This window comes from Cricetulus griseus, chromosome 8 (genome assembly GCF_003668045.3).
Source record: "Cricetulus griseus strain 17A/GY chromosome 8, alternate assembly CriGri-PICRH-1.0, whole genome shotgun sequence".
In the NCBI taxonomy this organism is placed as follows: domain Eukaryota; kingdom Metazoa; phylum Chordata; class Mammalia; order Rodentia; family Cricetidae; genus Cricetulus; species Cricetulus griseus.
The window spans coordinates 92514518-92539382 of record NC_048601.1 but is presented as its reverse complement, the minus strand read 5'-3'; the positions used below and the strand labels follow the sequence as shown (position 1 = coordinate 92539382).

General features: G+C 40.6%; 1 protein-coding gene across 5 annotated transcripts in view; it reads right to left on the bottom strand.

Annotated features, from left to right (window-relative positions):
- Fam126a (family with sequence similarity 126 member A) overlaps positions 1 to 24865 on the bottom strand; it is a 79239-nt gene that overhangs the window by 18735 nt on the left and 35639 nt on the right. For all 5 annotated transcript variants that reach the window (XM_027429572.2, XM_027429571.2, XM_035448925.1 and 2 more), the window contains 7 exons: positions 23218 to 23296; positions 15897 to 15998; positions 10605 to 10784; positions 9223 to 9303; positions 8606 to 8721; positions 7654 to 7749; positions 5037 to 5153 (listed from right to left, as the gene is read on the bottom strand). In XM_027429572.2, the coding sequence (XP_027285373.1) occupies positions 5037 to 5153; positions 7654 to 7749; positions 8606 to 8721; positions 9223 to 9303; positions 10605 to 10784; positions 15897 to 15998; positions 23218 to 23268 (743 nt within the window). In that variant the 5' untranslated portion in view covers positions 23269 to 23296. The remainder of the gene's footprint in view (positions 1 to 5036; positions 5154 to 7653; positions 7750 to 8605; positions 8722 to 9222; positions 9304 to 10604; positions 10785 to 15896; positions 15999 to 23217; positions 23297 to 24865) is intronic.

The following is a 24865-nucleotide window of genomic DNA, read 5'->3' as shown; positions in this document are numbered from 1 at the left end:
GCCATTAGGCATCAAATAGGGATCATTCAGCTAAGTTTTCTAACAAGTTCTAACACACCACACAGCTGGTTCTGGAGCTAGCAGCACAAAAACTCTGGAGCACATACATGGACAGTACACACCGCCACACAGGCTTCCCCACAAACCCCCTGTAGGTACGCACAGGAAACCTGGTTTTAGCACTAAAATGTGAGCAAGTGTGAGTGGTACTACTCTGGAGCTACAAAGGTATCCTGACTTGTTGGGCTCTGAAGGCTGGAGCTGCAACAGGACAGCTCCGCCCTGGAGAGAATGGCATCCTGACTTATAAGGCGCCAGACTCTCTGAAGCTGGGGTGCTGTGGGGGATGGTCTCCCCACAGGATATAGCAATCCTGCTCCTCTCCTGGAGAGAGCTGCTACAGCTGAGCTCTGCTCTGTTACCCCATGATAGTACTTCTTCAGCTATTCTGCTAAATGGAGCAATCTCCTCAGGCTCAGTTGAAAAGTTGTGACCTTTTTTTGCTACAGACTTGCTCAGCAACAGGGAAAGTCTCAGCAAGTTCTTCTGTTCTGCACCAGCAAATGAAGATCTTCACCCAAGACTTTGGAGAAAGAGATTTCTTTGGGAAGGAGGAGTCCATGAGAGTGGCTGCCTCTGCCAGGGCGGGAAAGGACAGGCCACAACTGAACAGACAGGGAGCTTATATAGGGTTTCTTAGGGGCAGGAGTTTTCCCAGGGAGAGGTTTTCCTGATCAGGGATTGGTTAGTTTAATGGTCACAGGAAGAGATGGCTTTGATTTCAGGGCCAAACTGTTTTTTTGTCTGTTTGTTTGTTTTCCATTTGTCTCTAATTTGAGGGTCAGGGTGTATTTCTTTCACTAGCTGTGATTCCAGGGACAACGTATGTTTCTTTGGCACTGGTTTCAAAATCAGGATGTTTTTATTTGGTTCTGGGTTCAGGAATAAAGTGTTTCCTTCACTGGCTTATGTTTCAGATCCTGGGTGTGTTTCTTTCACTGGCTCTGGGTTCAGTCAGGCTGCTCAGGGACTGGTTGGTTTCCTGTTTGATCTAATCAGGGGCAGAGATGGTTCTGATTTCAGGGCCAAAGTCAGGTTTCTTTGATTAACCCTTTTACCCTACAGTGCAGGCTTGAAGGAGCAAAGCGGTCACTGCCATGGGAAAGCACAAGGACCCTGCCAGACACTTTTTTTCCCCCCATGAACAAAAGTTCTACAGCTTTTAGGGGAGAGAATAGCCAATTCTATTAACCCATAACCCCCAGGGCATAGCTGATGAGGAACTATGGCTCTGAGGGGAGAAAAAGAGGATATAAACCCCATTCTATGCTAAGAGAACTAAGGGTTCTCTACTTCTGAAGGAGAGGCAAGAGCACTGAGGACCACCCCCTACCCTGCCCCTACCCCTGCACACACATCACTCAGGGACAAGAAGTCTCCCTAGAACACTGATTGGCATTCCATCCCCATCACCGTCAAGCTAGTGTACATTAAGAAATAAGGAGTAACAGTCCATTGCTGAAGGAGGCTAAAGAAGGGGGAAGAGGCCCTTTTCAAGGCATACAGAGAGAACTGAAGGACGGAAACTCTTCAGCAATCCAGCTCCCACTGAAATACTAGGTAAGAGCAGGAGATTTGTAGTATGAATGTAACTATGGCAACAGCAATGCAAACCCTGCTGAAACCATCCTGGCAAGAACAAAGACAGACACCTGTGCCCTTCCCTTTGGCTACCTGCCCATTGAAACTGGGGACCCCAAGAAACTTAGTTTCCTCGACAGTCTCATGCTGGGAGAAGAAAAGGACTGAGGCTGCAGTGCCTGCTGCCAGAGAGGGAGCTCATCTCCAGGAATACAAGTCAACAGTCTGACAACTGGTCACCACACCTTGCAAGAGAGCCTGGAACAGACAATGATGGATCCACAAGGGTGGACTGCAGCAATGTATCCCTTTGTCTGCTATAATTTGCTCCTCTCCCAATACGGCTACACTGAGTAGAACTCCTTTTTCTGCTTTTTTTTTTTTTTAATTTTAGAAACAATCTAATTTTACATATCAATCCCCCAATTCCCTCCCTCCCCATCCCATGCTCCCCACTGACCCCCCACTCACTCCCCAAGGATAATGAGACCTTCATGGGGGATCATCAAAGTCTGTCACATCATTTGGGGGAGGGCCCAGGCCCTCCCTCTTTCATATATCTGGGCTGCAAGAGTATCCCTCTATAGGGAATGGGCTGCCAAACTCCATTTGTGCACTAGGGAAAAAAACACTGGCTCCACTGTTAGAGGTCCCATAGACTGCCCAGGCCTCCTAGCTGGCACCCACATTTGGAGGGCTTGGTTCAATCCAATGCTAGTTCCCCAGCTTTATGACTAGGGTCTCCGTGCTCTCACTAGGTCAGGTTAACTGTTTCTGGGGGTTTCTCCAGCACCGTCTTGGCTCCTTTGCTCACCCCTCCTCCCTCTCTACAACTGCATTCTGGGAGTATGGCTCAGTGTTTAGCTGTGGGTGTCTGCTTCTGCTTTGATCAGCTACTGGATGAAGGCTCTAGGAATGGCAACCAAAGTAGTCACCAATCTCATTATAGGGGAAGGACATCAAAAGCAGCCTCTCCACTACTGCCTAGATTCTTAGTTGGGGTCATCCCTGTGGATCCCTGAACATTTCCCCTGTGCCAGACCTCTCTCTAAACCTATACTGGCTCCTTCTATCAGGGCATCTCCTTTCTTGCCTCCTCTATTCCTCCCGTCTCAGTCCTCCTGATCCCTCTTGTTCTCCTCCCCCTCCTCTTCTCCTCTTCTCCCCTTCTCTTTTTCCTACCTCCCCCTCCCCCAGCTTTTTCTGCTTTTTACTAATTCTTGTTAAGGCTGCCAGGGCCCTGGGCTCTGACTCTAACAGTGTCATAGCACTGCCTATAAAATTTCATTAGTACCCTTGAAAAAGAATCATTCCTATTTTCAGGCATAAATCATATTTATATCAGTTTCTACTGCCCTACTATTGATTCAAATAATGAACAATAAAAAATTACAAGGCATACTATAAACAAGAACAAAGAACCCTGTCAATAAATGAAGTAATTAATTGAATTAAATTCAAGGCCAGAGATACAGGTAAGTGTTAGAGTACTTATATGAGACACTGGGTTCAATCCACAATACCACTAAATAAATAATAGAACTAAGTCCAAAGGTTACCCAAATATTTAGGGCAACTTAAATTGCTATGATCAATATTTTAAATGCTCTGGTGGAAAAGCCTGGGAACACACACAAATACAGATTTCAGAAGAGATATGCTCTATAAGAAAGAGCAGAACAAAAGAGTAGAAGCAAAACACAGTAAGAAATGAAAAACCTTCAATGGCCTTGGAGTAGACCACAGATCAAGTCTACTAAGTCACAGAAAAGTTAAGCTAAGGATGGAAACACATCAACAGAAGACACTCAAAATGATCCACTTTTTTAAAAAATTATTTTTTTTATGTGTGAGTGCTCTGTCTTCATGTATATCTGCATGCCAGAAGACGGCATGAGATCCCATTATAGATGGTTGTGAGCCACCACTCAGGACCTCTGGAAGAGCAGTCTGTGCTCCTAGCTGCTGAGCCATCTCTCCAGTTCCAGTACTCAAAATGAAATGAGAAGAAAAAAATAGAGCATTCAAGCCCTGTGGGGCAATATTCACGATCTAACACAAAGCCAAAAAAAAAAAAAAAAAAAAAAAAAACCAAAACTCTTTTAAGGGCCAGTAAACAAGTATTTTAGAGCTAGGCATGGTAACACATCTATAATCTCAGGATTTGGGAGGAATTATATAGTGTTAGGAGTTCAAGGCCACACTGTCTCTAACAACAACGCAAACTCCCAAATCCAATGTTTTAAATTGTGGACATGCCCCCTCTATCAGAACTACTCAGCTCTGCCATTGCAACAGGAAGACAGCCACAGCCAGTGTGCAAACACAGGAATACAACTCTGTCTCAGTAAAACTTTACAAAGTGCAGGCCAGATTTGGCCTAAGTCATAAATTCATCCTGATTCAAGAAGCTTATTATCTACCAGAATAAATTAAAGTATCAAGTGAAAATAATGTAAAGTGCCTTATCATCTGTGTAACCTGAGAATTACACAGTACAAGACAGGATCCAGATATATACTGGTACCTGACGATTCTCTAAAGTGCTTTTGAATAGCTAATATTTCTAGAAAAAAATATTCATTGGGACTTTAAAAATCCAATTTGAAAACCATAGCAAAAAAAAAAAAGTCATGTATAGAAGAACTAAGCAAATTGACATTTTAGCCATTTTCATTCTGACCCTGAATTTTTTAAAAATGATGAAGTATTTTAGTCAGTTTGAAATTCTTCACAACTTTAAAATACATGTTTTTAATGATAAAAAAGTATTAAGAACTTGACTCTTGCCGGGCAGTGGTGGTGCACGCCTTTAATCCCAGCACTCGGGAGGCAGAGGCAGGCGGATCTCTGTGAGTTCGAGACCAGCCTGGTCTACAAGAGCTAGTTCCAGGACAGCCTCCAATGCTACGGAGAAACCCTGTCTTGAAAAAACAAACAAACAAACAAACAAACAAACAAAAAACTTGACTCCTATCCTTTCATAAAAATATGACAGTTGGTCAGGTGGTGGCCCATGTTTTAATCTCAGCACTCGGAAGGCAGAGGCAGGTGAATCTCTGTGAGTTTGAGGCCAGTTTGGTTTACAAAATTGAGTTCCGGGATACACAGCACTATTATACAGAGAAACCTAGTCTCAAAAAAAAAAAAAAAAGATGATTATTTATCTTATTGAGATTACATTGTTGTAGAAACAGATTGGTGCAGGGCAGTGGTGGTGCAAACCTTTAATTCCAGTCTGTTCTACAGAGCAAGTTCCAGGATAGCCGGAACTGTCATACAGAGAAACCTTGTATCAAAAGAAAAGAAAAGAAATAAAAAGAAAAGGAAACAGACTGGCAAGCTATAATATGCCAAAGAACCAACAGTGTGCTTTGTATATGAGACACACTTACAAGGCAAAATAGACTCCTGTTAGCATCTGCACCATGAATCCGGATGAAATCGGTACCCTGCTACTTACACCTTTGTATTTTCTGATGTGTTGTCGAGGATATCCACAGACACAGATTCTGGAAAGGCCAAGATAAACATATTCATTAGTGCAGATGATTTTCTAATATTTATGAGCCAACAATAAAAATAACAAATGTAATATCTATAAAACTATCTCCCAAACAGAACATTTGCCTGTAACATTTTCCTGAATATGTTAGACTGGGAAATGCTTGTATAGACAAAGGTGATATAATGTATGCAGCTGGTGAATCAGACACTCGCTGGTTGATTTACTAATTTTGATCAATTTAATTATCAATAATTCTGGGCAACATTACATGGATCTTGTCATTTACAGATCTTCAGAATAATCTTTAATTCCTGATTAAGTTTTTGGTACAAACCACAGGATCAGAAAAATTACTATAATTTAGACTCATTTCATTAAATATCCACAATAGATTTCAGACATATAAAATAATTTAATGCTCCTGCTAGACACAGTGATGCACACCTTTAATCCGAGCACTTGGGAGGCGAAGGCAGACAGATACCTGTGAGTTCAAGGCCTGCCTGGTCTTTATGGTGAGTTCCAGAGCATACATACTATTTATACCCTGTCTAAACACAACACCTGAGAGAGAATTCTGAAGAGAAATCAACAGGTTTTGCTATTTTTTTCAAAGAAAGTAACCTGAATAAAACTAAAACTTGTGACGAGAAGCAATGCAGGCACCAAGTGAGCTGCAGCACAGAGGTCTCCTTCTAGCCCTTCTCACCTTCCCAACACTAAGCCCCACCAAGATTAGGTGCATGGAGTGGACCTGGGGGCCCTGCACCCTCAGGCTGCAAGGACAGCAATGTAGACGCATGCACCTGCAAAGCCTAGACCCAACACATCCGATGCAGGGGGCCCTGCAACTGGAAGAAGAAATCTGAGCCATCTGCAAGCTCAAGTTTTGGAGCACAGGCACCAAGCTGCCCCCCCCCCCCCGAGGCTCGCCAAGGAAGGCTGGTACAATGCTCAGGGCCAGGAGACCATTTGTGTGACCAGCCTGCACCGCAAAGGCCAAAGCTAAGAAAGAGAAAGGCAATGCCTAAGGCCAGACCCACCAAATCTCCAGGCTTAACTGGGGTCTAGCACAGCCCTGCCCTTCCACAGGTCTAAAATGGACTCACAAGAGTCCACCAGAGTCTGTGCAGCCTCGTGAGTGTTGTTCATCACGTCCTATCTCTGCCCCCTACTTCTTACGCCAAGTGCCCACAGTTGGGGTGGGGAGAAAAGGGCCTCTGGGAAGCTCGAGCCTCCCCTCAGAGGAACCCGATTCCCAGCACCCTGTTCTCTTCTTCTGACACCTGTTATTAAATGAAGTAAACGACATGCACTGACTCCCTCGCCCAAGGTGGGAGCAGTGCAGTGTCAGAGGGCTGTTCAGAAAAGATTACTTCACACTGTGCCTGAGGATTTAGAGTCACCTAGGACTGCATGCCTCGGGGTCCTGGAGCATCTGTGAGGATGCTTTCAGAGGGGTTTAACTGGAAGGAACACCGCCCCAATGAACGTGGGCAGCATTATTCCATGTGCGGGTTTGGCAGGGAAGAACACAAAGGACCAGTGGACGTCTCTCTCTGCTTCCTCCGGTGGCAGCCAGTCTACAGCTACAAGCCTCTCAACACCATGGCTTCTGTCAGGATAGACTGTGTTCTGAGAGGATGAGCCAAACAGTCTCTTCGTGGATTAAGCTGCTTTTGTCAGTACTTTGTCACAGCAATGGGAAAAGTTAACCGATATGCCCTTCTTCTGGCTAATTGTTATGTACTGAATAAATTACTCAAATATGAATCTCCACCTAACTTCCTTAACTCCATAATTGCCCTTATTTACTTGACTTGTAAAAGGTAAAAATCTCAGTTGTTTCTGTTTTGTTTATTGTTTTAAAAATGTTAACCATAGAAAACTAGAGAGTCATGGAGTATCACAAAGGAAAATAAAATTATTTCATAATGCTCTCAATAAAATGAAGTATTATTATCATTTGGACCATATTTAGCAAATATAAGAGCTGTAACATACCATACCACATATACTATTAAATGTTCAAATGCTAAAAATGCTTAAATCAAGATTTTAATATTTGCATAATATTCCCCAAATTTTAAAAATTATTCAACAAAAATTTAATTCTATTTTTTTAAAGGAAGAAAAACATAATGCCATGTTTCTCTTATTTTTTGGCACCACAAAAAAAAATAAGACAAAAAGGAATACCCAATCACATTCCACAAATTAAAAGGTTATGACCATGCCATCATTTTAAATGTAATATAGTAATATAAGCCCTCTGATTTAATATTCCATCCAAACATTACTCAGTTGGATACTCATCACTGTGGTTTTTTGGTAGCGACTATTTCTAAGCCACCTTCTATGCGCTTTGGTGGGCTGAAATGTATATTCAATTATATAATGTTTTAAACAAACAACTACACAAAACAAAAATAACTTAGGTATGTAACAAACTAGTAGTCTTACATTCATATACTCCAGTATTAAAAATACGAATTTAAATTTACCTTGAGCAAATCTGACACAGTGATTGAAGAGAAACACTGGGCATATAGGTTAAGGCAGCATTGTAACACAACAAAAGGAATGTCAACACTTCAAACCTGAAGGCAAACCAAAGGAATGTTAACAGATATTGTGTGATAGAACTGACTTACACATTACAAATATATAAGGAAAACTCAAAGGAAAATGAAGTCTTTGCAAGTAACAAAGACTTCCCCACCCCAGCCCACTCCACTCCAACCCCCTCCTCAGAAAGGGCAAGGCCTCCCAAGGGGAATTATGGAAGTCTGTTACATCATTTGAGGCAGGACCAAGGCCCTCCCTGACTGCATTCAGACTGAGCAAGGCCTCCCTCCATGGGAAATGGGCTCCAAAAAGCCAGTTCCTGCCCTAGGGCTAAATGCTGGTGCCACTGCCAGTGGCCCCATAGACTGTCCATGCTCCCCGTCACCCTCATTCATGGGCCCTGGTTTGATCCCATGCACGTTCCCCAACTGTCAGTCTAGAGTCAGTGACGCCCACTTGCATGGGTCAGCTGTCTCTGTAAATCTCCCCAGCATGGTCCTGACTCCTTTGCTCATATATCACTCCAACCTCTCTACAACTGGACTCCAGGAGCTCAGCCCAGTGCTTAGCTGTGCATCTCAGCATCTGCTTCCATCCATTACTGGATGAAGGCTCTATGATAGCATTTAAGGCAGTCATCAATCTGTTTATAGGGGAAGGGCATTTAAGGCACCCTCTCCTCTATTGCTTAGTTCTCAACTGGGGTCATCCTTGTGGATTCCTGACAATTTCCCTAGTGCCATGTTTCTCATTAACCCCACAATGGCTCCCTCTATCGAGGTATCTCTTTCCTTGTTCTCCCTCTCTGTCCTTTCCCCAACCGACCTTCCCCTGATACAGTTTTTAAACAACTTGGTGTGGTAGAAGAGCTGGCTCTTCACAGTATACCTGTTCTGTGCTGTCAGCATCTCCCTCTGAGGATGGGGCCCACTGTACACAACTTTTGATAAGCCATGCTGGGATAGTGCACTCTCAGTCAGAGCCATAGACCCAATGCTGGAAGGCTAAAGAAAAGACGCTGTTTTGTTAAATGTGACACAAAGCACAGAGAGTGCCTACTAGGGACATCATATAGCTTACAAATATTCAGACTGCCTATCGAATTCCACTTCAAGATTTAATAAAAATTAAACACTTTCATATTTTCATTAATTAAAAATTAAAAACATTTTCACAAATGAAAATCAGAAAGCTTAATTCCCAAATTCTATCATGGAGTACACAATTGTCCACCCACCCCACATACACTCAAATTAAAGTGAGTCTTACCCATTAAATGAAGATTAAAAAAAAAAAACTGCAATAAGGCTCTCACTATTAGATCTTAGTTCACTGCTTAGTGATTTTGACTTATTTTTGGAACAGTATTCACTCTGTGTGGTGCTAATTAGTACCTTTTGAGGCACTAATTATACACCTTTATACACAGGTAACTACACCCTAATTTATGGGACTATGAGAGCTTAGGACCCAATAAATTTACTTCAATAAAAAAAACTACTTACTTCATGATATACAGATGGTTTGGATAAAGATGGAATTGTAAAACTCAATACTTTACTATGTCCCTGTTTGTCAACTATTTCCTACAAAAGTAAAAGAAAATATCTTAAAATAGTCACCTTTAACACATAACATTTTAAAAATGAAATTATCAGGACAATTTTTCTAAGCATAATTTTTTGAGATTATAATATTAATTACATTTCTCCCTTTCCTTTCTTCCCTCTAAGACAATTTTTTAAAGGACCAGAATAAAAGGAATTATAAAATCAGTTAAGAATCTTTAAAGATTGGCGGTCCACTATCAATTACCCATTAGCATCAGTAGTTAACATGTACATGGCTGCATTTTTAAAAACAAAAGCAGAGCAGAGCACTGTAGTTCACTATAGAAAAAACCTGACTAAACAATTCCATTGTTTTCAGGACAGCTGCGGTACAGACAGTATAGTAATTCTTCGATAACAAGTTCTATTCTCTAAGTCAATTAAACATGAAGTGTGTCTACAAATGGACCCCACCTTTCTTTTCCATCTTAAAGAACACAAACCGTAAGTATCTAGCATGTTATCTCCTAACCGATGCTCACGCTATGAAAGATACACACAGTTAAACAGAATGTTCATGCTTAGGAAGCAGTGGAGACTTACAAAGTGTGACTAGTGAGTCTCACATGAGGTCTTCCGACTGATTTTTTTGTGAAGGTAAAAAAACAGACCACTTGTAGATAAACTGAAATGCATAGTAAGTAAAAAATTTTAAATACAACAGTAGCTACACATGGCAGCACAGGTCTTTAATCCTAACACTTGAAAGTCAAAGACAGGCAGATCTCTGAGTTTGAGGCCAGTCTGTTCTACATAGCAAATTCCAGGCCAGCCAGGGATACATTGTGAGACCCAGCCACTAAACACAATGAAATAAACCCCCACTGGTGGTATTGTTATTATTGTTATTGTTATTATTATTATTATCATTACTATTATTGTTATTATTATTATTATTATTGCAATCTCTACAAGAGAACTCTATCATTATTGCTATCTCTATATAACTTTATTATTATTTTTTATTATTATTGCTATTTCTATAACTCAAATGCTCTGAGTTTCAGCTTTCACTCAACCCATACAAGTTTGTTTAGATAATTATATAGATGTCCCAATACTATTAGGTTCTTTTTTCTTTTTTCTTTTGCTGTCCTGGAACTTGCTTTGTAGACTAGACTGACTTCGTACTCAAGTAGATCTGTGTGCCTCTGCCTCCCAATGCTGGGACTAAGGGCACATGTCACCATGCTAGTCCTTCTTTAAATGAACAGTGATTTTACTAAAATGAAAAGCAGTTTTCCAAAAAGCATTTTGTTAATCTGTCAGATACAAACCAGGTTGTAAACCCCTAGAAGAAGGGCCTCTATGCAGCCACTGCTGTGCACATTTCTGCTGGCTGACACGGCGAGGTAGCACCAGATCAGCTCCGGGAGGAACTGCAGGGTGAACCGTAGCAGCTGCTCCTCCCCGCTGCGGTAGAACTCAAAGAGCTGGTGACACACAGGCTCTAGCAACTGGAAGAAGATGACATGGAAAACATGAACTGGACTGTATGTGAATGACACCACTGTATGAATTAGAAAAGGTTTCTCAGAAAGATTAACTCTGAAATATACAAATATTTTAATTCCCCTGAAGCAAAACTGCCCAGCAATTTCAGAAAGCTTTAAATTCTAGTGGAGGGAGGAACAGTATAACATGTCAGCAAGATGCTCCACAGCTCTCAACAAGTTCTCTTACTTAAGTCATGTCATCTTACCTCTCAGCTAAGCTATAGGGCATCTCTTCCTTAATGCCTTCCTTCTTAGTAAATTATAGGTCAACATATATGGGATCATCTACAGAGCAGAAGAAGCCAAGAGAATCCTGGCCCACTACTTGCTCCCATGTGTGCAACGGTTGGTGTGTGGAGCAGTTATTGAGACATTACACCCAAATCCCTGCTGAAGCCATGGTTACTGCCCCTGGGTTTACACATAAGTTGCAATCATCTACAGCCTTTTTCTTTCCCACTGTACACTATGTTAGTACAGCTAACTCTACCTTTATTAAAGACTCCTAAAAATCAGACAAGCAAGTTAAGAGACTCTCATGTCTCTCAAGTGTTACTTTAAGTCATAGACCGTGATCAAACACAAAGCATGATCAGATGCTTCAGGAGAGTCACAGGTACTGTTTTTTCAAGGAAACTTGAATAAACAATATATCTCATTAGCAGACAACAAATTAAATCAAGCTATCAAGTAGATTTCTATTACTAATAATTACAACAAAGAGAAACCAATGAGATAGTATAAATTTTTATTTCAAATAGACTAAATAAGTAAACTAAGTATTAAGTCAAACACATCCACCTCTGACAGCTACTCTTCCATAAGGGATATTTTTTTCCCAAATCACAACAATGGTTAGAAGGCAAAAGGTAAGACTGACTCAAATAAAACAAAAGACCTAAGTGACTGTACTGCAACCCAACACTCATGTTACCAAATCCCCAAGCAAGCCTTAATTGAATCAATTCATGAAGCTTGGTTAAGTTTAACAAGTATTTGCAATTATGAACCTTGCTAGAAAATTCATTCAAGACACTCTGTAAGAACACATAATCAATTTTAATCAAAACACACTCAGAGTCTTTATAACCAGTTTCAAATACCAAATTAAAAGAATTTTTGCTTAATGAAAGCAGAATTAAATGAAGACAGATTTTAAAGAGAAGAAAAAAATCAAGTTGCAAAAAGATTAAATAAAATTATGCATTTGAAGCCAATACAGATAAATACCAACATCTGTTTGATGTTTTACAGCTTGCAAAGTACTATTCATACAGAAACATTAATTCCCATTACACTGTAAGTAGAATATGATCAGTCATGTTGTTCATATAAGGAAATGAAGACCATGACAGACAGCACACATTCACAAGAGCCAGAAAGGAGCCAGATCTGATTCTTACAAATGTCACAAAATAATAATATATAACGTGAGAAATCTAGGCAATTTTAGGTATGCAATTGAGCATGTTGGGTTGCTAATGGCTCAGGCACATTTTGGAATATATTTCCTCATGGAAACATTGTCACATGGTCATTAGGTTATTAAAGAACTGTTAAGATAAGCCTGTACCTCAAATACATATATTAAGTAAATGTGTGTACGTGTGTGTGTGTGTGTGTGTGTGTGTGTGTGTGTGTGTGTGTATGTGTGTGTGCGCGCGCATGCACACTCATGCACGTGGAAGGCAAATGCCAACCTCAACTGTGGTTCTTTAGGTGGCATCTACCTTGGTTTTGGGGACAGCTTGAAAATTAGGCTGGCTGAATGGCCACGCCCCAGTGATCTCCCTCCCAAGCACTGGGATTGCTGGCCTGCAGCACCATTCCAAGGTTTTTCATGGGCTCTAGGGACCAAGCTCAGGTCCTCATGCCTGCATAGAAAACACTTCACAAGCTACCTCAGCCTCCTAAATGACCTTTTTGTGAGTCTAATGAGAACCTAATCATTACATATTCACTGTCTGTTTTCAAGCACACCCTGAGTTCTGGTTAGGATTGTATATCTTAGTGGTAATGCACTTAGCATGAACAAGGCCCTGGGTTCAGTTTTCAGCACTGAAGAAACAAAAAAGAAAAAAAAAAAAAACTCAACATTTCCAAATATTAAAAATAGAACTGTGGCTGAGCGGTGGTGGAGCACACCTTTAATCTCCTCACCTAGGAGGCAGAGGTAGATAGATTTCTGTGAGCTCAAGGCCAGCCTGGTCGTCTACAGAGCGAGTTCCAGGACAGACTCCAAAGCCACAGAGAAGTCTCTCAGAAAAACAAAAAACCAACTGTGATATATCACTTTTGGGTATGCACCAAAAGGAATCTGAGTCAGCTTATGATAAAGACACCTGCAGACCCATGTTTACCACGGCACTATTCACAATCATGGGCTTGGTCTAGGTGCCGCAGCATCAATAGATAAAAGGCAAAGAAGTGCCGGGCATTCGTGGCACACACCTTTAGTCCCAGCACTGGGGAGGCAGAGGCAGGCGGATCTCTGTGAGTTCGAGGCCAGCCTGGTCTACAGAGTGAGTGCCAGGACAGGCTCTAAAGCTACACAGAGAAACCCTGCCTTGAAAAACCAAAAAATAAAAAAATAAAAAATAAAAAATGGTAAAGAAATGTGCTGCATACAGAAAATGGAGTTTTATTCAACCATAATGAATAAAATCAAACAGATAAACAGATGGACTATAGATCATTGTCACAGGCAAGGCAAGTGCTCTCAGAAAGCCAGGAACTGCTTGCATAGGTGGGGGCTATGGGGAGATAGATGAGGAAAAGAGAGGGGAGGGGAGATTCAGAAAAGTAATAGAGAGGTTGGCTATGATAAACATATTCATATATGGAAATGTCATCATGAAACTCATTACTGTGGAAATAATGAAAAAGAATACTGCGTTCTAAAACAACTGAGTTACAATGAGACTTCCATGACATCCACTAGTAAGAAAGAAATCTGTGTGTGTGTTAAGAGATATGTTTAGATACAGAAGTATGGCACAAAATGCTCCCTAAGGACTAAAACCACCATTTGAGCAAACTACATTATATGTAAACTGCTTTTTATAAGTTCTTGAATATAAATGTGTACACACCTCAGGGCCTTTGCACCTACTGCCCTTGTCCCTAGTTCTCTGTCACTTTCTTGGTCTCAGCAAACACCTCCCTCCTCTGCTTTACTAAAACCACTATAAATTCAGTCTAATTTCTATCTCATCTATGGGAACATAAATTCTGTTCTATAACATCAGGAATTTGGTCTACTTTTTCTTGCCTATATTCCTTAGTAGTTCCTAATACATCATGTTCATTCAATAAACAATTGTTAACTGAATAATGGAAAAATTCCATTAGTAAAGCCTAAATGATAAAGTTGTTAGGCCTCAAATACCAACACAACTTATATTTCTCCCAAGTTTCAAAATGACCAAAAGACAGTGTCAACTCCTTGGGAATATTTACCAATAAAGGCAAACTACTCTAAAAAGCAAACAAGTAACAACGTTAAAGTCAATTACAGTGTTACATTTCAGAAGCACTTCTAAATAAACTTGAAAGACTAAGCTATAATTTAAGAATACAGAATACATGCCATGTTCACCCACATAAATGAGAATCAAAGCAAAACAGGCTTAGATGGAGAGCATCCTACAGCAGTGCTTCCAAGGGCCATGGGTGGAAGAGTATCCTGATACTGTCCCCAGTGCCCAGCAACACAAACAGAAACTGAGAGGAAACATTTTAAAACTGTCACAGCAAGCAGGGGGATGGTGGCAGCCACCCTGAGCAGAGTGCAGGTGGGGTTGTGTGGCACCTCGTATATGCCATGCTATGTGCATCACATCAAGCTGACCAGGTGAACTATTAATTAGTCTGAGTGATTGGAAATGTGCAAAGGGAGAGTCCTTGGTCCTCTGAATTGTTAGAGCTGTATTCCTTACAGTTACTCCAACAAAAGGGATGCTCTAAACTAAAACCTCTGGACAGAAACTGGCCCTACAACAAACACTTTCCACAGTAGCCTACTCAAAATCCAACCAACAGAAACATGTTTCAAACCCTTTAAAACGCTAGAGTAAATGATAATATTTAATTGTTAAAAAATGTACATAGTATATTTATTTTATTTGGTGAAGCAGTTCTAAATCAAACAAAGAAAACTTTAAGAAGGCTTCCCCCCCCTCCTACCCCCCTTTTTTTAAAGTTAGAGTCTGGCTCAGTATCCCAGGTCTTGAATTCACAATACTTGTGCCTCAGTCTCCCAAGTGCTGAGACAATAGCCTAAGTCACCACTCCCAGCTTTCACCCAGACCTCAGTTGCCTGAATTTACTGTGTGGGCTGGGCTTCCTGGGCTTTTTCCTACCCACTTAAGCACATCTATCGTTGTCCTTGTTCTGCTCATGTTTAGGCAGTCATGTTGGTGACATTACTAGGACACACAACCTCACAGCAAACTACTAGTCCTCTGACTCTTACAATCTTTCTGCCCATCACCCACAATGTTCCCTGAGCCTTAGTTCAGAAGTGTTTTATAGATATAGATATAGATATAACAACTTTATACTGTGCACTGAACCCAGAACCTAGTGTATGCTAGGCAAGGACTCTACCATCACCATATTCCTGGTCCATTTTCAAATATTTGGTACAATGGTAAGTTTTCAGAAGAGTCTTAGAGGAAACAATCATATAAACTAGTATCAAGAGACTCAATTAAACTTGGTTGCTTAGCCTCTTCCACTTTTCTCTCTCGGGATAAAGATCTCCAATCGCTGATCTTTGAGCCCCTAATGTCTACAACAGTAATGGCTCATAGTAGATACATAAATACTTGCTGAATAAAAATAATTAACGCACTGACCTAGACTGTTCAAGGAAGGCTACGGAGAGTCAGAAACACACAGAGAAGGAAGTGCAAAGGAAGATGGACTTGAGGGTATAGTAAGGATTCTAGTTTTTGGTATTTTATTCTTGTTTTGCAAACATATACATTTTCTTACTTTACGTATGTATGCCATATTTCATAATTAAAATAATCAACTGAACACTATTAATACAAATGGTAAAGTACTTACCTCACTTTGTGGCTCCTGGATAACTTTATAGAGAGATGAAACTAACGAACTCTTGTCTTTCAAATTTGTGGCATAATTTGGCAAAGATGTCTCTGGGAGTGTCTAAACAAATTTAAAAGAGCGGCTTTTATTTTTATGTAGTTCTAAAGCAAACAAATTTAAAAAAATATCCACTGGTCATTAACATAGACTGAGGGAGGGAGAGGGAAAGAGTAACAAGCATGGAGTCTCTGGAATTCCACGCTGGTGTTTGGTGCAACCTTATAAATACAACAAAGAACAAGAACAAAAGTAAATAAGAACAATCCTGCTTTCTCACTTAAGATAGTGAGACCATTTTATGTGATGTGAATTACAATTCAACAGCAACTTTTTTTTTTTTTTCAAGACTGGGTTTCTCTGTAGCTTTGGAGCCTGTCCTGGGAACTCCATCCATAGACCAGGCTGGCCTTGAACTCACATAGATCTGCATGTCTTTGCCTTATCTTTTAGAGCATTTTTCATTAGCAGTGTTTGTCTCCCAATCATTGCTCCCACCCAAATTCCTTCCTTTCTTCACTCACTCACTCACTCACTCACTCACTCACTCAACCAATCAATCAGCTGGTACTAATCACTCAGTAGACACATGTCAAGATATTTCTAACAGTCATTTAAGACACACACTATTTCTCACATATTCCATAACCAAGTATTTCACGAGTTAATGTGGGCTGTGGCTAGAATACAGAGCTTTATGTGTGCAAAAGCATGCACAGAAAATTAAGCTGCATCATTTTTATAGCAGGGTTATTTGATTTAGTCCTCCTTTACTGGGGTCTCCTTGAGGGAATGAGCTGCCCTATCCTCATCCACCCCCATCACTCAGCACAAAGTCTTGTAACTCAGACCCCCCGCTGAGAGAACACAGAGGGACAAAATAAGAAATGGAATCATCATTGTCTGCACTTGGGTAGATTCTTTAAAAACAGGTCCTGTTTTGCCTGAAGACATGTAAGTCAATAGGCTTTTCTAATTTAATAAGAGTGCTGTTTACTAGCATGGCACTTAAGTGTGAACTATTTGGGAACCTTCCACCATTCTCCAGGACAATAGCAGCCACCACCACAACAAACACAGTCACTGCACTGCTTACATAAGGCAGAGATTACCACATTCTTCAATATTTCAAAAGCAAGTAACAAAAGGCCTCCAGGCAACATTCCATTCCTGTCATTTAATCAAGAGTAACCCAGTACTGGAGAAATTTATATAAAAGGGAGTGATAATCAAATAAGTATCAGATTTCTAATCCCCTAAATAAAATAAGCCTGAAGACGTGTATAAAGCATACGATGTAGTCTACATGAACACATATTTCTGTGAAACAGTCAGAGGCATTTAGTGTTACGTGTCTTTCCCCATACTGCCCTTCCATTCCCTCAACCCATTTAATCCTGACACTAAAGACTATGGAAATGTCAGATGGAAACCTACTACCATAGAAGTTTCCTAAAATGTGTGTGTGTGTATGACTCTGTGTGTGTGTGTGTGTGTGTGTGTGTGTGTGTGTGTGTGTGTGTGTGTGTGTATCTCTAGCTACCTTATAATGGGGGGCATTGACACCCCTAGAGACCATAGCTATCAAAAAAACACCCCAATACAGGGTATTGGCTAACTCGTTGAGCTGTTATTCAGTAAGATCTCCACCCCCCATCCAAATGAAAGGTTGTTGTTTTTTTTGTTTTTTTTTTTTTTTTTTTTGGCTTGTTTGTCTTTTGCCATTGCTCTTGGTCACTGTGGGGGTTTGAATAAAATTGGCCCCCATAGCTGGGCGGTTGTGGCACTCACCTTTAATCCCAGCACTCGGGAGGCAGAGGCAGGTGGATCTCTGTGAGTTCAAGACCAGCCTGGTCTACAAGAGCTAGTTCCAGGGCAGCCTCCAAAGCCACAGAGAAACCCTGTCTCCAAAAACCATAGGCTCATAGGGAGTGAGCACTATTAGAAGGTGTGGCCTTGTTGGGGGAAGTGTGTCACTGTAGGGGTGGGCTTTGAGGTCTCAGAAGCTCAAGCTAGGCCTAGTGTGGCATTCACTTTTGCTGCCTGTGGATCAAGATGGAGAACTCTCAGCTCCTTCTCCAGCACCATGTCTGCCTGCAGTCACCATGGTTCCCGCCATGAGGATAATGGACTGAACCTCTGAAACTGTAGGCAGCCCCAATTAAATATTTTTCTTTATAAGAGTTGCTGTGGTCATGGTGTCACTTCACAGCAATAGGAATTCTAAGATAGTTACCTTCCAGAACTTGAAGTAAAACCCTACTGCTCAAGATACCACACATCTGAGTAACAGGACATGAGAAATCAAGCTGGTGTACCCTGGGAGCTTCTTTACTGCCTAACTTTCATGGTGCTGGAATGATCTAGCATCCTACCAGGGAATTGGCATCAATAGTCCTACTAGTGAGCACTGCAAGCTACAATAACCACTGTTAAGAGCCAGAGGGAGTAGATGTCTGCATCGAAACAGCAGACAGCTGTCAGACAGCTCAGTTCACTCACGAACTCATAGCAGCTAGGACTGCACAAGATTTGCCCAAGATCAAGCAGCCTGAGTTCCAGCAGAGATAGGGGAGGGGCTCATGAAGTCCCACCCCTTCTGAGGAGCTATTAGCAATTGATGGCTGCTAGGGTATAAGAAAATCAGTTTTCTTCAGGAATGCAGCCCCTGAGAGGCTACCCCAGCTCCAGTGGACGGTCTCACATCCATACACTAAATGGATCCAGTGGGTATTGAATTACTTTTTAAAGAAAAAGCATATGAAATTAGGAGAGAAAAATGAGGGGAGGATAGGGAATGAATGGAGGGAAGAGAAAGGGGAGGGTTTGATCTGAACACATATGCACATATGAATATTAAATAAAATATTTTTAAAAGAGAAAAGAAATAGCCAGAGACAAAAGAGTCTGAAGAGTCAAACTCTGTGAAATACAGTGTCCTGAGGCTGCTGGTGGCAAACAAGAAAAGAGACCCTCTAAAACCGGAGAGGTGGCTATCACACTCAGTTCACACTCATCACTACCACATGGTATGGATGCGAGCAGTCACTTCTCTACAGAAGGAAGGGTGTAACTACTGTGCTCATGGTGCTTTGAGTGGGAGACAGGAGAGGTGGCTCAGCATTAAGAGCACTGGCTGGTCTTCCAGAGGACCTGGGATGGATCCCCACTCTCAGCCCCTACATAGTGGCTCACAGTTGTCTGTAACTCCAGTCCCAGGGGATCCCACCTCCTCTGTTTGCCTCTGCAGGTACCAGACACACACACACAGTACACAGAGATGCATGCAGACGAAACACCCATATGCATACAATAAACACATAAAAATTCAAACAAACCAAGCAGTGCTTTGAAAAATGGACCTTAAAGGACCAGATGAACTCAAGAACGATTGGCCTTCTCAACCAACCACCAGCTAAGGTTTCTCGTGTTACAGAAGGCAGAAATGGAGATGAAAATAAAAAGTATGTTAAAATTATTCTTGACAATTTTTTTAAGGGAACAGATGCTTCATATTAAAGTGCCATGTGGCAGATGGCTTTAAAGGAGGTGATACGGGTTAGGTGAAGAGAATTAATGAAGATGGGCAGATGGGTGAAGAATCAATAAACAGAACAGGCCCGTTCAATAGCTTCACACATGAAAATGGATTCAGTGACTACCAGGAAATTGGTAACAAATTAGGAGTCTAGAATCTGTTAGATAATATACACACAACATTAAGAAAAACACAAAGCAATCTGAAATTTCTTTTTACAAATAAATCATTGAAAATATTAAATATTCATGAAATTCTAGTTTAATTACTTAGTTTATCAAGGAAATACTAAGAGATTATCTAGCATAGATACTGAATGCTTTTCTACAAGTAAAATTTTTTTTTAATTTTTAAAACTTTTACATTTACTTATTTGTATTTAGTTAGTGTGTGTGTGTGTGTGTGTGTGTGTGTGTGTGTGTGTGTGTAGGTCAGAGGGCAACTTTTAGAAGTTGGTCCTCTCTGTGGGTTCTAGGGATCTAACACGGGTCATCATCGGACTTGGTGGCAAGCTCCTCTACTCCCCACTCTCACCCTACCCTGAACTATGTCTCCAGCTCACTAGAAAAAGTTTTACTTGTGTTTATTTTTCGTATAAAGTTTTAGTTAAAGCTTTACAGGGGTAAAGTGCATTGTCTCTTTGGGTTTTAGAGGCTGCTGAGTCAGACTGTGCAGGGCACATCATGGATCTGAAGTCACCTCTACAGACCATCTACTTGAACCCTTCTGATGCTACTGATTGAGCTGTGATGATTTACTCAAGAAAACCACCTACTGGAATGGGGATCCAATCAATGGGGTTGCTGACTCTCAGACCACTCAGTCAGTTACAACAATGTTGCCATAACTGTGCTACTCAAAACAAAACAAACAAAAAAACTCAGAGCATTTTCTTTAAAAATGAACAAACAAAACAAAACAAAACATAGGGCTGGAGAGATAGATAGCTCAGCTGTTAAGAGCACTTGTTTTTCTCCAGTTCCATTCCCAGAACCCACATTGGGTGGCTCACAACCATTTTCAGGTATCAGATGCCTTTTTCAAGTGCATATGTCTTCCAATTCTAGTCTAACTCCACTCCTTGATTTTCTACCGACAAAACCTACTCCAGGCTTGCAATGCCTTTCTTAGACAGAGCAAAATCTAATTCCCATGTTCTTGATATATGTATTTATTTACTCAGTGGCACTAATCTACCAGCACAGTCTCTCCAGCCAGCTCTTGTATAAGTCACCTTTGCAACCTTCTTCCTAATCAGATAAGTACTCTGCTCCCTCAGACCCTAGGATACACCACTGTCAATACTGCTACCCTGCCCTGTGTCCTTCCTACTGCATTTCCTACGTATCTGAACACTATGGCAGGAAAGGGAAAGAATTAGCAGACAGGCATTGCCTTAAGGTTTCTATCATCACAATGAAACACCATGACCAAAAGAAAATTGGGGGGAAGTGTTTATTTGTCTTACACTTCCACAGCACTGTTCATCATCAAAGAAGTCAGGACACTCAAACAAGCCAGGAACCTGAAGGCAGGAGCTGATGCAGAGGCCATGGAGGATGCTGCTTACTGGCTTGCTCAACCTGCTTTCTTAGAGAACCCAGGACCACCAGACCAGGGGTGGCAGCACCCACAATGGGCTGGTCCCTCCCCCATCAATCACTAATTAAGAAAATGCTCTACATCTTGCTGGCAGCCCAATCTTAAGAAGGCATTTTCTCAATTGAGGTTTCCTCCTCTCAGATGACTATTGTTTGTTTTAAGTTGATACAAATCTAGCCAGAAAAGGCATCATGATTTTCAAACATTTGCCATAATCATCATGTCTTCTAATGTACAGCTCTGTCTTAAGGAATCAGTAACTAGCTATGTTGGCTTTTCCACATTTTTTGTTTTTGTTTTTCGAGACAGGGTTTCTCTGTAGCTTTGGAGCCTGTCCTGGAACTCACTCTATAGACCAGACTGGCCTCGAACTCACAGAGATCCTTCTGTCTCGGTCTCCTGAATGCTGGGATTAAAGGCATGCACCACCACCCTGGCCAGCTTTTCCACATTTGACATAAGAATGGTCTACAAGAAATGATACTCAACAGTTAAATCAGAAAAGTTCCATCAATTGGCCCTCACTCAAAAATCATAGCAATGTGTAGTAAAACATTATAAATACTTTTGAAGCAGAAGAAAAGTTTTTAAAACTCCTTGAATGATCATTTACAAAGCTAACATGAGGGAAACATATAAAAGGTTTAATCCAAACATTAAAATTTGTAAAAAAACAACAACAACAACAACAAAAAAACACTATACAGTGTACTTCTACAGCATTCCACACTGCTTCATGGTGAATTAGGAAATCCAAAGAAGGATACTCTATTTGTGACATTAAAAACTAAGTAGCTGAGCAGTGGTGGTGCACACCTTTAATCCCAGCACTCAGGAGGCAGAGGCAGGCGGATCTCTGTGAGTTCGAGGCCAGCCTGGTCTATAGATCGAGTTCCAGGACAGCCAGAGCTACAGAGAAACCCTGTCTTGGGGTGGGGAGAGAGGGCTAAGAAAGTATCAAAGTCTATCCAGCATTCATGAGCATCAGATAACTGGAGCAGATAAAGCCCACATAAGATTAACAGGTCACTTAGCAACTGGAGTGTAGCAGCACTCCCTCCTCTGAGAGACTATTGTATTCTTGCTTGATGAAAAGCCTTGTCTAAAACCACAAATCATCCAAACTTTGTCATTTGAACACATATCAGGAAGAATGACACATGCGCCTCTTGCCTGAAGGATCTAACTCAGCGACACAGAGGAGCAGTCTTGGTTTCCATCACAGATAAAGACCTTCAGACCAAGAGTTTGAACCGGTTACTAATCGACATTAACATTATAGTTTTCAAGATGGCATGATTCTGAGTCCATTTTCAAGTCCAGACTAGAAGTTAACCCCATTACACACAACCCTATATTGTTCTGAGCCCATCAAAACATGTTTTCATCTAAATTTCACCTAAAATACCTTTCCTCCAAATGCTTCCTCTGTTTGGTGATGTCACTGTTGAATTACTGTGCAGTGTCCTTCCCTATAGCAAGCCTAGAAGCCTGACACTATTACATTGTAAATCTGTCCCTAATCAGCCCAGACAAAATCAAAATGACATTTGCTACCCAATCTCTTCATGTCTTTAGTTTAGGTTCACAAAGTGTCCCACAAGGACAGGAGAAAGGAACTAGCTGGTTTAAGGAATACAGGGTTAGCCACCATAGAGAAGGGCTCAGGAGACACAGAGCCTAAGCTTTATTTTCTTCACCAGTGAGTCAAGGATTACACTCTCCTAACACAGCTCCTAGGTCTCCATCTAGAGACAGATTCCGTGGTGAAGATTAAGTCAATATCTTGTGCCCTCTGCTTTCTGTCAGTCATGAACAGGTCCACTATTTCCCACCCTATTTCTGACAATGGATCACTGATGATCACTGTGGGGGTGACATCAACATTCATGGCCATGGTAATGTCACGTGGAAGGAAGAGAATACACAGATAATAAGCTCTTTGAGACACTTGGGGGAAAGGAATTAAATCTTCCACAAAAGATCGCTGTGAATAAATAGCTCCCTACTATGATACAGTACATTCTTTTTCCACACATGCTTCAGCATGTTAGTCACATAAAATACAAAAAGCCACTAGAATTTAAATGCAGACAAGCTTTGTTTAGGAAGGAATTGCTATATTAGAAGAGTTGCTATTACCTTAAATTCTGACAGCCATTCTTCCACAACCCCCATCTCCGAAGTGAACATCTTTCTACATTTGTTCCGAACCTTTAGTCTGAAAATGAACATAGATTAGTGTGAAATGTTTGAATTAGCTCTACTTCATTCTTAACACTATGTATAGAAGTGTTCCTATAGTTACCCCTTACTTGGGAAACTAGTTGCAAATATAAATTACTACATTCATTTAAAAAACAATCAATGCCCACAAGCAAACCTTAATGCAAGATTCCAACAAAAGTATAAATATCATAAAATAGTAAAACTGCCTGTACAATTTTCATTCAGCTTTCAGGAATGCCAGTTGTAAAGCATTCAAAATTCTTCTTTACTTTTAATTGATCATTTTAAAATTGTGAAAAAGACTTGAAAACTATTATAGTATAAAAAAGATCTACCCACAAGAGATCTTATGTTTATAGGAAACATTAACTTATTTTGCATATATTTCATTTAGCTAAGCAAGCCATTTGATCTTTCTCCCTCCCTCCCTCCTAGTCCCTCCTAATATAATCTTATAAATCTTATAAATGTAGATTTATAAAGGAAAAGTGAAAAGGAACTCCAGAGAATGGGAGGGGCTCTGAGAGAGGGACACCCCATTTTTTGGCTTCTTTTGATAGCTTCGTATCAAGAGAATTTTTTAAAAGAAAAGTGACAATTCCAACATAAAGCTATTCAATAATGATTACTCAGAAGACTGACTTTAATATAAATACAACACACACACTAAAGAAAATGTAAAATTTCTATCTCATGCAAAATCGTTGTTAATCTCCTTTTCCTCACCATCTGTCCATCTGTGTAATAGACTTAGACAAGTGTTTCCTGGGGAAAACACTCTAGTCAAACTTGATAGCACAAGTCTGACCTACAGAGGGTTCTTACCAGTAATGCTAATGTAGCAGGAAGTGAGGCCCAACTGTCAGAAGCCAAGTCCTGAGTCCCTTGCATACCTGTCGTATGACTTTGACAAGATGTTTGCCTCACTTCTATATCCATGAAGAAATGATAACCACAGATACTATCACAAGGGGTTGTTCTGAGGATTAAATTTTATAATACAAATAAAAGCACTTATCAGAGTGCCTGGCAATAAGGATTACTACTCAGTAATAAAGAGTACCACAAACTCACAGAACATCTGCTCCAGTGTCTATCCAAGTAAGCAGACATATCTAAATGAAAAACACAGGTTCTTGCCAACAGATATATTAATTCATGGTGAGTTGAGTGATACATATATCTTACTTATTTTTTAATAAAAATGAGGCCCATTATCCTTGGATCAAGTCAAGATTATCAGAAAAACACACATTTGTACTGTTGTGGATTCAATAGAACCGTCTAGATAAATGGGGTTTTGAAATTATGTTCAAATATTATCCAAAGTACTGTTGGATCAGGTTATCACACTTAAAATTCAACAGAGGAAAAAAAATCACCTCTTTAGCTCTCAGTACTGGGAAAAAGTCTCCTTTAAAGCAAATGGGTTGTTTTTATATTGATTCCTTTAACTATAGCTGGTTGTCTTATTTTAACTCTAATAAAGTTGAAATCAAAAGTTTCCACCCTAACTCTATCAAAAAGGCAAATTTACCTTAATGTTATCTATTGCTTTAGT